The sequence below is a fragment of the Pongo abelii genome, chromosome 19 (assembly GCF_028885655.2).
Source record: "Pongo abelii isolate AG06213 chromosome 19, NHGRI_mPonAbe1-v2.0_pri, whole genome shotgun sequence".
Taxonomy (NCBI): Eukaryota; Metazoa; Chordata; class Mammalia; order Primates; family Hominidae; genus Pongo; species Pongo abelii.
This window is the reverse complement of record NC_072004.2, coordinates 55,599,987-55,612,214: the sequence shown is the minus strand read 5'-3', so window position 1 is coordinate 55,612,214 and position 12,228 is coordinate 55,599,987. Positions and strand designations below refer to the sequence as shown.

Below are 12,228 nucleotides of genomic sequence, written 5' to 3'. Positions count from 1 at the left end.
GAGGGAGTATTTTGCTTTTACATGTTTGAGGAACATTAAGGTGACTGATGCTGCTGGAATGCTTTGGGTGATAGGGAGACTGGAAGGAGATGAAATTTAGGAGGTAGCCATTCACCAGCATCATTTAGAGTCTTATAGACCACGTAAGGCCTTTGTGGTTTATACTAAATGTGATGGGAAGCTATTGAACAGTTTTGACAAGGAAAGTAACATGATCCTTATTCTGATTGTTTTTTAAGAGATCTCTCAGTCTGGCATGGTGGCTCATGCCTGTAATCCCAGCACTTTGGGAGGCCAAGGTAGGCAGGTCACCTGAGGTCAGGAGTTCAAGACCAGCCTGACCAACATAGTGAAATCCCGTTTTTACTAAAAACTTAAAATTAGCTGGGCTTGGTGGTGGGCGCCTGTAATCCCAGCTACTTGGGAGGCTAAGGCAGGATAATTACTTGAACCCGGGAGGCAGAAGTTGCAGTGAGCCGAGATCGCACTACTGCACTCCAGCCTGGGCAACAAGAGTGAAACTCCCATCTAAAAGAAAAAAAAAAATGGCTCGGTGCGGTGGCTCACGCATCTAATCCCAGCACTTTGGGAGACTGAGGTCGGCAGATCATGAGGTCAGGAGTTCGAGACCAGCCTGCCCAATATGGTGAAAAATACAAAAATTAGCCAGCGTGGTGGGGTGCGCCTGTGGTCCCAGCTGCTCAGGAGGCCAAGGCAGAGGAGTTGCTTGAACCTGGGAGGCGGAGGTTGTGTTGAGCTGAGATAATGCCACTGCACTCCAGCCTGGGCAACAGAGCAAGATTCTCTGTTGCTGTTGTGTGGAAAATAGCCGTGGGGTTTGGAAGTAGTGAAAGTGAGAACAGAAGCAGGATAAATCATTTGGAAGGCAGTTTCAGTAGCTTAGGTGAAAGATGACGGTAGCTTAGACAAGATAAGAGGCCAACGAGATGTAAGTAATAGGTTTTAGGTTATTTGGGAAATAGAACCTACAGGGTTTGCCAAAAGACGTGTAAGAAAAGATGAGGCATCAATAATAGCTTGAGCACCTGGGTGAATGGTAGTACTAACTACAGAGGAGGGAAACACTGGGGAGTAAATCAGATACACATTTGGAGATAATATGTTTTAAATTCAGAGGAATGATTGGGTCTGGAGATAGAAAAATTTTGTGTGTGAGTTATCATTATGAAAAGCTGTGGATCTGGATGAAATAACCTATAGAGTAATTGTAGATAGAGTAGTACAAGGATGGAGCTGACATTTAGAGGTGGGGAGGGAGAAGAGGCACCAGGAAAGGAAATTGAGAAGGAGGTTGGAGGAAAACCAAGGGAGCGTGGTATCCTAGAAATCAAGTATAGGGAATTTTTGTTTGTTTGTTTTTGTTTTGAGACAGAGTCTCGCTCTGTCACCAGGCTGGAGTGCAGTGGCGCGATCTCGGCTCACTGCAACCTCCACCTCCCGGGTTCAAGCAATTCTCCTCCCTCAGCCTCCCAAGTGGCTGGGACTACAGGTGCACACCACCACACCCGGCTAATTTTTTGTATTTTAGTAGAGACGAGGTTTCACTGTGTTGCCCAGGCTGGTCTCAAACTCCTGAGCTCAGGCAATCCACCTGCCTTGGCCTCCCAAAGTGCTGGGATTACAGGTGTGAGCCACCGTGGCCGGCCCGGGAATATTTAGAAGAGAGTGATCATCTCTATCAAATACTTCGATACATTAAGGTGAAGACTGGGACAGGCTATTGGATGTGACCACATAGAAGTTGGTGGTCACCTTGATAGGCAGTTTCAATCAATCTGATTGGAGTGGGTTCACAAAAGAACGGGATGAGAAGCAAACTTAGACAATTTTCTGGGGACTTTTGCTGTAAATAGCAGAGAAATTGCATAATAGGGTTAAAAGAGAGGTTTATTATTATTTTATTAAAGGTGCATTGGGAGTGATCCTATAGAAAGGAATTTTCTTTTAATTGACAGATATGGCTTATAGCTGTAATCCCAGCATTTGGGAGGCTGAGGCAGGCAGATCATTTGAGCCCAGGAGTTCAAGATCAGCCTGGTGAACATGGCAAAACCCATCTCTACTAAAAATACAAAAATTAGCTGGATGTGGTAGCATGCACCTGTAGTCTCAGCTACTTGGGAGGCTGAGGTGGGAGTATAGCTTGAACCTAGGAGGTGGAGGATTCAGTGAACCTTGATTGTACCACTGCACTCCAGCCTGTTTGACAGAGTGAGATTCTTCTCAAAAAGAAAAAAATGGCCATGTAATGCAGGGTTGAGTAATCATGATAGTACAGATGGAATGTTATATGGCTTCTGAAAATGAATACAGTTATATATAACAAATAGATGAATCTTAGTGATACTATTGAGGAGAGGAAGAGGGAACAAGTCCCAGAAGATTACATATAGTCAGATACCCTTTAAAAATACCTCTTTAATGTATTACCGTTAATAAAGTTTTGAAACAAGCATAACTAAATGTATTATTTAACGCACATAAAATTGAGAATATTGGTTAATTCTTGAAATTTCACATGTGTCCAAAAATGACCAAGAGATAGGGATAGGGAGAAGCATTTAATAAGATCGTTTTTGGTAATGTTCTAGTTCTTGGGCAGTGAGATTACAGTTGTTCATTTTATTATTAAAGGAAATTTTTGAAATGTAAGAGGATAACACATGGACCAGTGATTAAGTTCATGTATATGACATAGTATCAGCATTTATCCAATTATTCATTCTCAGCGACCAAATTTAAAAAGGGAAAGATACAAATAAATATCATAGGTATTCAAAAAAAGGGAAAGATTATTTTAAGCCATATAAAGTAGTTAAGATCATAGGCTGTGGACTCAGACTGCTTGGGTTTGAAACATGACTCTAGCACTATATACTACCTGCTACCTTGGGCCAAGTTAATTAACCTTTCTGTGCCTTGATTTCTTAAAATAGGGTCAATAATAGATTTACTTTACAGGGTATTGAGAGAATCAAATGAAATAATACATATAAAACAGGGCAGTTGATCCGCCCACCTTGGCCCCCCACAAAGTGCTGGGATTACAGGCGTGAGCCACCCAGGAGTTTGAGACCAGCCTGACCAACATGGTGAAACCCCATCTCTACTAAAAATACAAAAATTAGCTGGGCATGGTGGCACATGCCTATAATCCCAGCTACTCGGGAGGCTAAGGCAGGAGAATTGCTTGAACCCATGAGGTGGAGGTTGCAGTGAGCCCGAGATCCTGCCATTGCACTCCAGCCCAGGTGACAAGAGTGAAACTCGGTCTGAAAAAAAAATTAAAAAAAAAAAAAAAGCAGTTTTGGAGGTTGCAGTGAGCCCGAGATCCTGCCATTTCGCTCCAGCACAGGCAACAAGAGTGAAACTTGGTCTGAAGAAAAAAAAAAAAAAGGCAGTTTTTGGCACATAGTAAGAACTCAGATGTTAGTAGTGGTAATGACAGCAGCAGGAGGATTAGTGGCACTCTTTATAATTATTTTGTTTTTAAGAACCAACTTATTTGCCAAATAATGGAAAATATTGAGCTTTACCTGGTATATGTTTTTTTAATAACAGTAAGCACTGATGTAAACAGAAAGCTGCAGACTTGAAAATGAATTTCTTAACAACTTGTCCAAAGAAAATAATTTAGTACAAGAAAGAGACAAATGGGGCCGGGCACCATGGCTCACCTCTGTAATCCCAGCATTTTGGGAGGCTGAGGCGGGAGTATTGCTTGAGACCAGGAGTTTGAGGAAAGAAAGAAAAGCCTTTATATTTCAATTAAAAATTTTCAGTATTAAAAACAAATAATGGGCCAGGCACGGTAGCTCATGCCTGTAATCCCAGCACTTTGGGAAGCCGAGGCAAGTGGATCACAAGGTCAGATCAAGACCATCCTGGCTAACACGGTGAAACCCCGTCTCTACTAAAACTACAAAAAATTAGCCGGACGTGGTGGCGGGCGCCTGTAGTCCCAGCTACTCGGGAGGCTGAGGCAGGAGAATGGCGGGAACCCGGGAGGGGGAGCTTACAGTGAGCAGAGATCGCGCCACCGCACTCCAGCCTGGGTGACAGAGAGAGACTCCGTCTCGAGAAAAAAAAAATAATAATGTTGGAAAACATAAATGTGCAATATTAGAATACTTTGATTAAATTATAGCAGCATCATGAAATGGTGGCAAGCTCCTGCATTAGAGCCCTTGGCATGTTTCCTCCCTCTTGGATACTCGTTTTCCAGATATTTATGTGGATAACTCTGTCTCCTTTAAATCTTGTCAGATATCATCTTCTCATTATAAAAATGCAAACCCTTCTTCTTCTTCTCCATCTTGCTTTCTTTCCATAGAGTGGACTGTTACCTTCTAACATAATAAAATTTATTAATTGTTGTTTCTTACCCCCATTAAGTGCACTCTTTGCAAAGTTCTGTGTAAAGGCAAAGATTTTTGTCTATAATCTAAACACCTAGAATAATTAACACAGTAGATGATCAGGATATTAAAATAGATGTTTGGATTTGTTTATTTAGTTTTAATATCTTGAAAGAAGGTTATGTTTGAATGAATTTAAAAGTCTACAAAGTATAGTTTGTATATATATGTATTTTTTTTGTTTTTGTTTCTTTGTTTTTGAGACGGAGTCTCACTCTGTTGCCCAGGCTGGAGTGCAGTGGCGTGATCTCGGCTCACTGCAAGCTCTGCCTACCGGGTTCACGCCATTCTCCTGCCTCAGCCTCTCCAGTAGCTGGGACTACAGGTGCCCGCCACATGCCCGGCTAATTTTTTGTATTTTTAGTAGACACGGGGTTTCACCGTGTTAGCCAGGATGTTCTCGATCTCCTGACCTCGTGATCCACCCGCCTCAGCCTCCCAAAGTGCTGGGATTACAGGTGTGAGCCACCGCACCCAGCCAGTATAGTTTGTATATTTTAATGACAACATTAGTTTTGTTGAAGACAGACAAAGCTCTGTTCTAATTATAAAAAAAATACTTGCTGAACAAAAATTAAGAATACCATACAATTCACCCATTTAAAATGTACAGTTGGCTGCTTTTTAGTATGCAGAGTTGGACAGTCATCAACACAGTGGGTTTTAGAACATTTTCATATTAAACCCCCTACCCGTTAGCAGTCACTCCCTTTTTCCATCCAACCTTCTTTGCTAGCTATAGACAACCACTAAGTCTATTTTCTGTCTGTCTAGATTTGCCGCTTTTGGATATTGCATATCAATCGAATTATATACTGTATGGTCTTCAGTGACTGGCTCTTTTCACTTTCCATAATGTTTTCAAGGTTCATCTATGCTATAGCACATATTAGTACTTTATTGCCAAATAATATTCCATTATGTGAAGATACCGTATTTTATTTATCCATTCATTAGTTGATGGATATTTAGGTTTTTTCCACTTTTTAGCTATTATGAATAATGCTCCCATGAACATTTGTGTACAAGTTTTTATATGGACATGTTTTTATTACTCTTAAGTGGATTCACTGAGTCATATTCTGTTTAATCTTTTTTTTTTTTTTTTTTTTTGAGACGGAATCTCGCTCTTGTTGCCCAGTCTGGGGTGCAGTGGCGCAATCTTGGCTCACTGCAACCTCCACCTCCCAGGTTCAAGCAATTCTCCTGCCTCAGCCTCCCAAGTAACTGGGATTACAGGCGCCCGCCACCACACCCGGCTAATTTTTGTATTTTTAGTAGAAACGGAGTTTCACCATGTTGGCCAGGCTGGTCTCAAACTCCTGACCTCAGGTGAGCTGCCTGCCTTGGCCTCCCAAAGTGCTGGGATTACAGGCATGAGCCACTGCGCTTGGCCTTTGTTTTGTTTTGAGACAGAGTCTCGCTCTGTCATCCAGGCTGGAGTGCAGTGGGGCACGATCTTGGCTCATTGCAACCACCGACTCCCAGGTTCAAGTGATTCTTGTGCCTCAGCCTCCCCGGTAGCTGGGATTACAAGCATTGCACCACCACACCTGACCTGTTTAATCTTTTGAGGAACTGCCAGATTGTTTTCCATAGCAGCTGCACCATTTTACATAACTACCAGCAATATATGAGGGTTTCACTTATACTTGTCACATTGTTTTTCTTATTATAGTCATCTTATAATCAGAGTATCTCATTGTGATACTTTGTGTGAAGTAGTATCTCATTGTGGTTTCATCTGCATTTCCCTATGACTAATAATGTAGAAGATTGTTTCATGTGCTTGTTGTCCATTTGTATATCTTCTTTGGAGAAATGCCTTTTCAGATTTTTTGCCCATTTTTAAAATTAGATTTTTATGTATTTTTATTATTGAGTCCTGAGTTCTTTATATATCTTGGATACAAGGACATAAGCCCCCTTATCACATGTGTGATTTGCATATATTTTCTCCTATACTCTGGGTTGTCTTTTCATTTTTTTTTTTTTTAAGATACGGGGTCTTGCTACTTTGCCCAGGCTGGTCTCAAACTCTTGGACTCAAGTGATCCTCCTGCTGCAGCCTCCCCAAGTAGCTAGGACTACAGGGGCCTACTGTCACACTCAGCTTCTTTCACTTTCCTTTTTTTCATATCTCCATAGGATGTGAATCTTTTTACTTTCTTGATGGTATTCTTTGAAGCACAAACATTTTTAATTTTGATGAAGTCCAATTTATTTTTTCTCTTGTTGCTTGTGCTTTTGATATCTAGGTCAGGACCTAACCCAAGGTCTTGAAAATTTACTCCTATTACTTTTTTGAAATAACTTTTTAGTTTTAGCTCTTATATTTAGATCTCTGATCCATTCTGAATTTTTTGTATATAGTATATGGAAGGGTTCTGACTTCATTCTTTTGCATGTAGATATCTAGTTGTCCCAGAATCATCTATGGAAAAATGTTATCTTTAAGTTGTCTTGGTACCTTTGTCAAAAATCAGTTTATCATAAGCATGAGGTTTGATTTCTGGATTTTCAGTTTATTTCTATTGATTGATTATCCTCCATGATCACTCCTTTTTTTAACTTTTAGGTTCATGGGTACATGTGCCAGGTTTGTTATATTAAGTAAAAGGTAAACTTGTGTCCTGGGGGTCAGCATACAGATTATTTTGTCATGCAGGTATTAAGCACAGTACTTGATAGGTATTTTTTTGTGATCATCTTTATTTATTTATTTATTTATTTATTTTTGAGAAAGGGTCTCGCTCTGTTGTCCAGGCTGAAGTGCAGTGTTATGCTATCATGGCTCACTGTAACCTTGACCTCATGGGTTCAAGTGATCCTCCCTCTTCAGTCTCCTGAGTAGCTGGGACCACAGGTGTGTGGCACCATACCCAGCTAACTCTTTGTAGAGACAGGGGTTTGCCATGTTGCGCTGGCTGCCTGTGAACTCCTAAGCTCAAGCAGTCTGACTGCCTCAGTCTCCCAAAGTGCTGTAATTACAGGCATGAGCCACCACCCAAGTCCGGCCTGTTAGCATTTTCAACTGCTAAATGGTATTCTACTATGTATACAAAAGTTTACTTAAGCATATTACATATTAAGTATTGTGTTTGGAACTTAGTTTTATCTAGTTCCGTACACTTTTTTTTTTGTTTTTGTTTTTGTTTTTTGAGACAGGCTCTCACTTTGTCACCCAAGCTGGAGTGCAATGCCATGATCTTGGCTCACTGCAACCCCTGCCTCCTGGGTTCAAGCGATTCTCCTGCCTTAGCCTCCCGAGTAGCTGGGATTACAGGCATGTGCCACCATGCCTGGCTAAGTTTTGTATTTTTTGGTAGAGACAGGGTTTCACTGTGTTGGCCAGGCTGGTCTCAAACTCCTGACCTCAAACAGTCTACCCGCCTTGGCCTCCCAAGGTGCTGGAATTACAGGTGTGAGCCACTGGGCCCAGCCACTACACTTTTTAGGTATAGGAAATTGGGGCCAATTACGATAAATTAGGCAAAGGTAATAACGAATTAAAATTGAATGATTTAATATAACTGTGCTCAAACAGGTTTAGTGGTACAACTGGACCATTCCGGGAGCCACATTTATTGTATCAATATCATTTAGTGATTTTTCCTTGAGCCATTTGACATTTATGAGGAGCACCTTTCGTACCCATTCTGATAGTTGGTCAGAAATGCAGGTCATGATTTGATAATCTATAAATATTTAAGATGTATAAGCTTATAAAATATTTATGGATAATACACTTTTTAGCAGTGTGAGCAAGTTACTGTATAATTTCTGTATTTTAGAATTGTTAAAGTCTACTGTTTTTTTTCAAATTAAACTTTAATAATTATGACCAGTCTTTATTCACTTTACCATAGTAGTGCTAATTATGGGATATAATTTCAATGTGAGGCAGACCTCTTTCTGGTAAAATACCTACAGCACCAAAACAGCCAACATAAATGCAAAAAGAAAAATTTATTTGATTAATTTATAAATTGATTAATCAGCTAATGAATGACTTTTTATGGAAATAAGTTACAGTAACTTTTTATTGTGTGTCTTCTTGGTTGTAAGTATCTAGAAGAACCATTTCTACAGATCATCTTATAGAACTTAATGCAATTCTCTGTACAAGTAAGGGTTTAATCTTCTTGATGATGAAGACCTGAACTTCCCTATATGTGTTTTGTATTATCTTAAAATTTTATTTGTGTTGGCAATAGCAATTCTTAATTACTTGTTTTTTTTAAAATGCTCGTAGATGTGAGTATGCAGTGCTCACAGGATATACTTCGAATGCTCCTCTCTCTTCAGCCAGTTCTTCAGGATGCCATTCAGAAAAAAAGAACAGTAAGACCTTGGGGTGTTCAGGGTCCTCTCACTTGGCAACAATTTCATAAAATGGCTGGCCGAGGCTCTTATGGTAAGTAATTTATAGTGATATATAATGACTGATTTTATATCAGTCCTCAGATTTCTGTGCCCAACTAGAATAAGCACATTAGTTTTCTTTAAATATATTTGTGGTATATTCTTAAGGCCACTGTGGTCCAATCCTAGCTTTTTTTCCCCACCATTTCCAACATTCAGCTTACTCAACTCTCCAACTCCACTTCAAAAGGAGTGGCTTCTCTTAGGTCTGTTCTTACACATAGGGGGCTTTCCCTCAAGATTTTACATGAAGAAAGGGACATACTGCTAAGATTTTTTTTTAAAAGGCAAAAAAAATACTTTTGTTATAAATTATTTTACAAAATTAAATGAAAAAGGGAGGTGGAGTGGGGAATGAGGGTTATACTAGTGATAAAAGGCCCTAAGGTCTTCATTTAAAAAGAATTACAACAAAGAAGAAATTTGCTGGTTGTGACCAGAGTAGCAAATGAATTCTCATAATAGGTATGCAGATTTATTGTCAGCTGTGATGAAAATACCATTCCAAATATTTGAACTATTTGTTGAAGATTGTCTCTGAAAGGTGGGCTGTAATTGGAGTTTTTCAAATATATTTGGAATAATACTTCTTGAAATCTTTGACTTTCGTGTATGGATTTGGAATGTATTACATATGAAAGTAGTAGATTTGCCTATATTTTCCTTTTCTCTTTCTTTTAATGGCTAAATAAATCTCATTACAAAACTAATATTCTGTGAAAAATGCAGGTCAATGAAAATTTATTTTATTTTATTTGTTTGTTTTTTTTTGGAGACAGAGTCTCGCTTTGTCGCCCAGGCTGGAGTGCACTGGTGCCATCTTGGCTCACCGTAACCTTTGCCTCCTGGGTTCACACAATTCTCCTGGCTTAGCCTCCCGAATAGCTGGGAGTATGGGTGCACGCCACCATGCCTGGCTAATTTTTTGTATTTTTAGTAGAGACAGGATTTCATCACATTGGCCGGGCTGGTCTCGAACTCCTGGCCTCAAGTGGTCTACCTGCCTCACCCTCCCTAAGTGCTGGGATTACAGGCATGAGCCACCGCGCCTGGCCAGAAAATATATTTTAGTATAAATTTTACATTATTTTAAAAACTAAGATAGTAGCCGGGCGCGGTGGCTCACGCCTGTAATCTTAGCACTTTTGAAGGCCAAGGCAGGTGCGTCACCTGAGGTCGGGAGTTCTTCGAGACCAGCCTGACCAACATGGAGAAACCCTATCTCTACTAAAAATACAAAATAAGCCGGGCATGGTGGTGCGAGTCTGTAATCCCAGCTACTTGAGAGGCTGTGGCAGGAGAAGAAGAATCACTTGAACCCGGGAGGCGTAGGTTGCCGCCAGCCGAGGTTGCCATGACCCGAGATCGCACCGTTGCACTCCAGCCTAGGCAACAAAAGCGAAACTCCATCTTAAAAAAAAAAAAAAAAAAAAAAAAAAAAAAAAGGTAGATATTTATTTATTTATTTATTTATTTCTGTACCTTAACTGATTTTGGAGATCATTTCTATCTGCACATATAGAGATTATCTTTTTTTATGGCTATATGTATTCCATTGTTCTTTACATATGATAATATATTTTACCAGTGCAGTGTTTGTGAACATACAAATTGTTTCCACCATTATCATTACAGCTACTTTTCAGTAATGCACAGATCCCTGGCTTTAAAGCATGGGTGTATTTTTATTTTATTTATTATTATTATTTTTGAGATATGTTCTGTCACCCTGGCTGGAGTACAGTGGCATAATCATGGCTCACTACAGCCATAACCTCCTGGGCCCAAGTGATCCCCTCACCTCAGCCTCCCAAGTAGCTGGTACTACAGTTGTGCACCACCACACCCAGCTAATTTTTGTATATTTTGTAGAGATGAGGTTTTGCCATGTTGCCCAGGCTGGTCTCCAACTCCTGGGCCCTAGTGATCTGCCCACCTCAGCCTCCCAAAGGGCTAGGATTATAAGCACCCAGACGTGTATTTCAAGAAAAAACAAAAAACTAAATAACTCTCTGTAATTCTGTAATGCCTTTTCTTTTCTTTTCTTTTTTTTTTTTTTTTTTTTTTGAGACAGTCTCACTCTCTTGCCCAGACTGGAGTGCAGCAGCATGATCTCAGCTCACTGCACCCTCCGCCTCCCAGGTTCAAGCAGTTCTCATGCATCAGCCTCACGAGTAGCTGGGATTACAGGCATGCATTAACCACCCCTGGCTAATTTTTGTATTTTTAGTAGAGATGGGATTTTGCCATGTTGCCCAGTCTGTTCTTGAACTCCTTGCCTCAAGTGATCCACCTACCTAGGCCTCCCAAAGTGCTGAGATTACAGGTGTGAGCCACCATGCCCAGCCCCTGTAATATCAGTTTGAATTCCTACCAGTTAAAGTGCCTGTTTTCCCAAAGCCTTGCCTAGTAGGATGCTGATTCAGTGGGTGAAAAATGGTTATTTCCCATTACAGTTTGAGAGATTAAATAGTACAGACTGTGGGGATAGATTTCTTGGGTTTAAATTCCTACTCTGCTACTTCTTGTGAAATACTAGAGAAATTGCTTAACTTCCTCATTTATGTTTTCTCATCTCTAAAATGAAGTTAATAATAGTTTCTGCCTTATGTTTTTTGTGAGGATTAAATGAGTCAGTACATGCAAAGAGCTTTGAACAGTACCTAGCACATAGAATTATTGTTTGCTATTATTAATTTTAAATTGCTTTTTTAATGAGAAAGAGCGTCTTTTTATGTGTTAGAGATAGTTTTGTTTTGTAATCTCCATGTTCTTAACCCATTTTTCTATTAGGTTGTTGGTCATTTTCTTTAAAAAATTTTTTTATTATGGTAAGAACACTCACCAGGCATGGTGACTCACGCCTGTAATCCCAGCACTTTGGGAGGCTGAGGTGGGCGGATCACTTGAGTTCAGGAGTTTGAGACCAGCCTGGCCAACATGGTGAAACCCCATCTCTACCAAAAATTCAAAAATTATCCAGGTATGGTGATGTGTGCCTGTAATCCCAGCTACTCGGGAGGCTGAGGTGAGATAATTGCTTGAACTCCGGAGACGGAGGTTGGAGTGAGTGGAGATCGCACCACTGCACTGCAGCCTAGGCAACAGAGCAAGACTCTATCTCAAAAATAAAAACAAACAAACAAAAAAAAACTAAAAAAAAAGAACACTTAACATGAGATCTGCGCTCTTAGTAAGGTTTTTTCTTTTTTCTATTTTTAAAATTATATTATTTTTAAATGTATAAATAGGGATGGTGTCTCACTATGTTGCCTAGGCCTCAAACTCCTGGGCTCAAGTAATTCTCTCACCTCAGTCTCCCAAGATGCTGAGATTACAGGCATGAGCCACAGCACCTGGCCTA

The 12,228-nt window shown here is 40.1% G+C and overlaps 1 protein-coding gene across 1 annotated transcript in view; it reads left to right on the top strand.

Annotated features, from left to right (window-relative positions):
- Positions 1-12,228, top strand: part of MED13 (mediator complex subunit 13) — a 125,400-nt gene that overhangs the window by 86,885 nt on the left and 26,287 nt on the right. Inside the window, exon 17 of the mRNA XM_024234973.3 lies at positions 8,695-8,856. Within this exon, the coding sequence (XP_024090741.3) occupies positions 8,695-8,856 (162 nt within the window). The remainder of the gene's footprint in view (positions 1-8,694; positions 8,857-12,228) is intronic.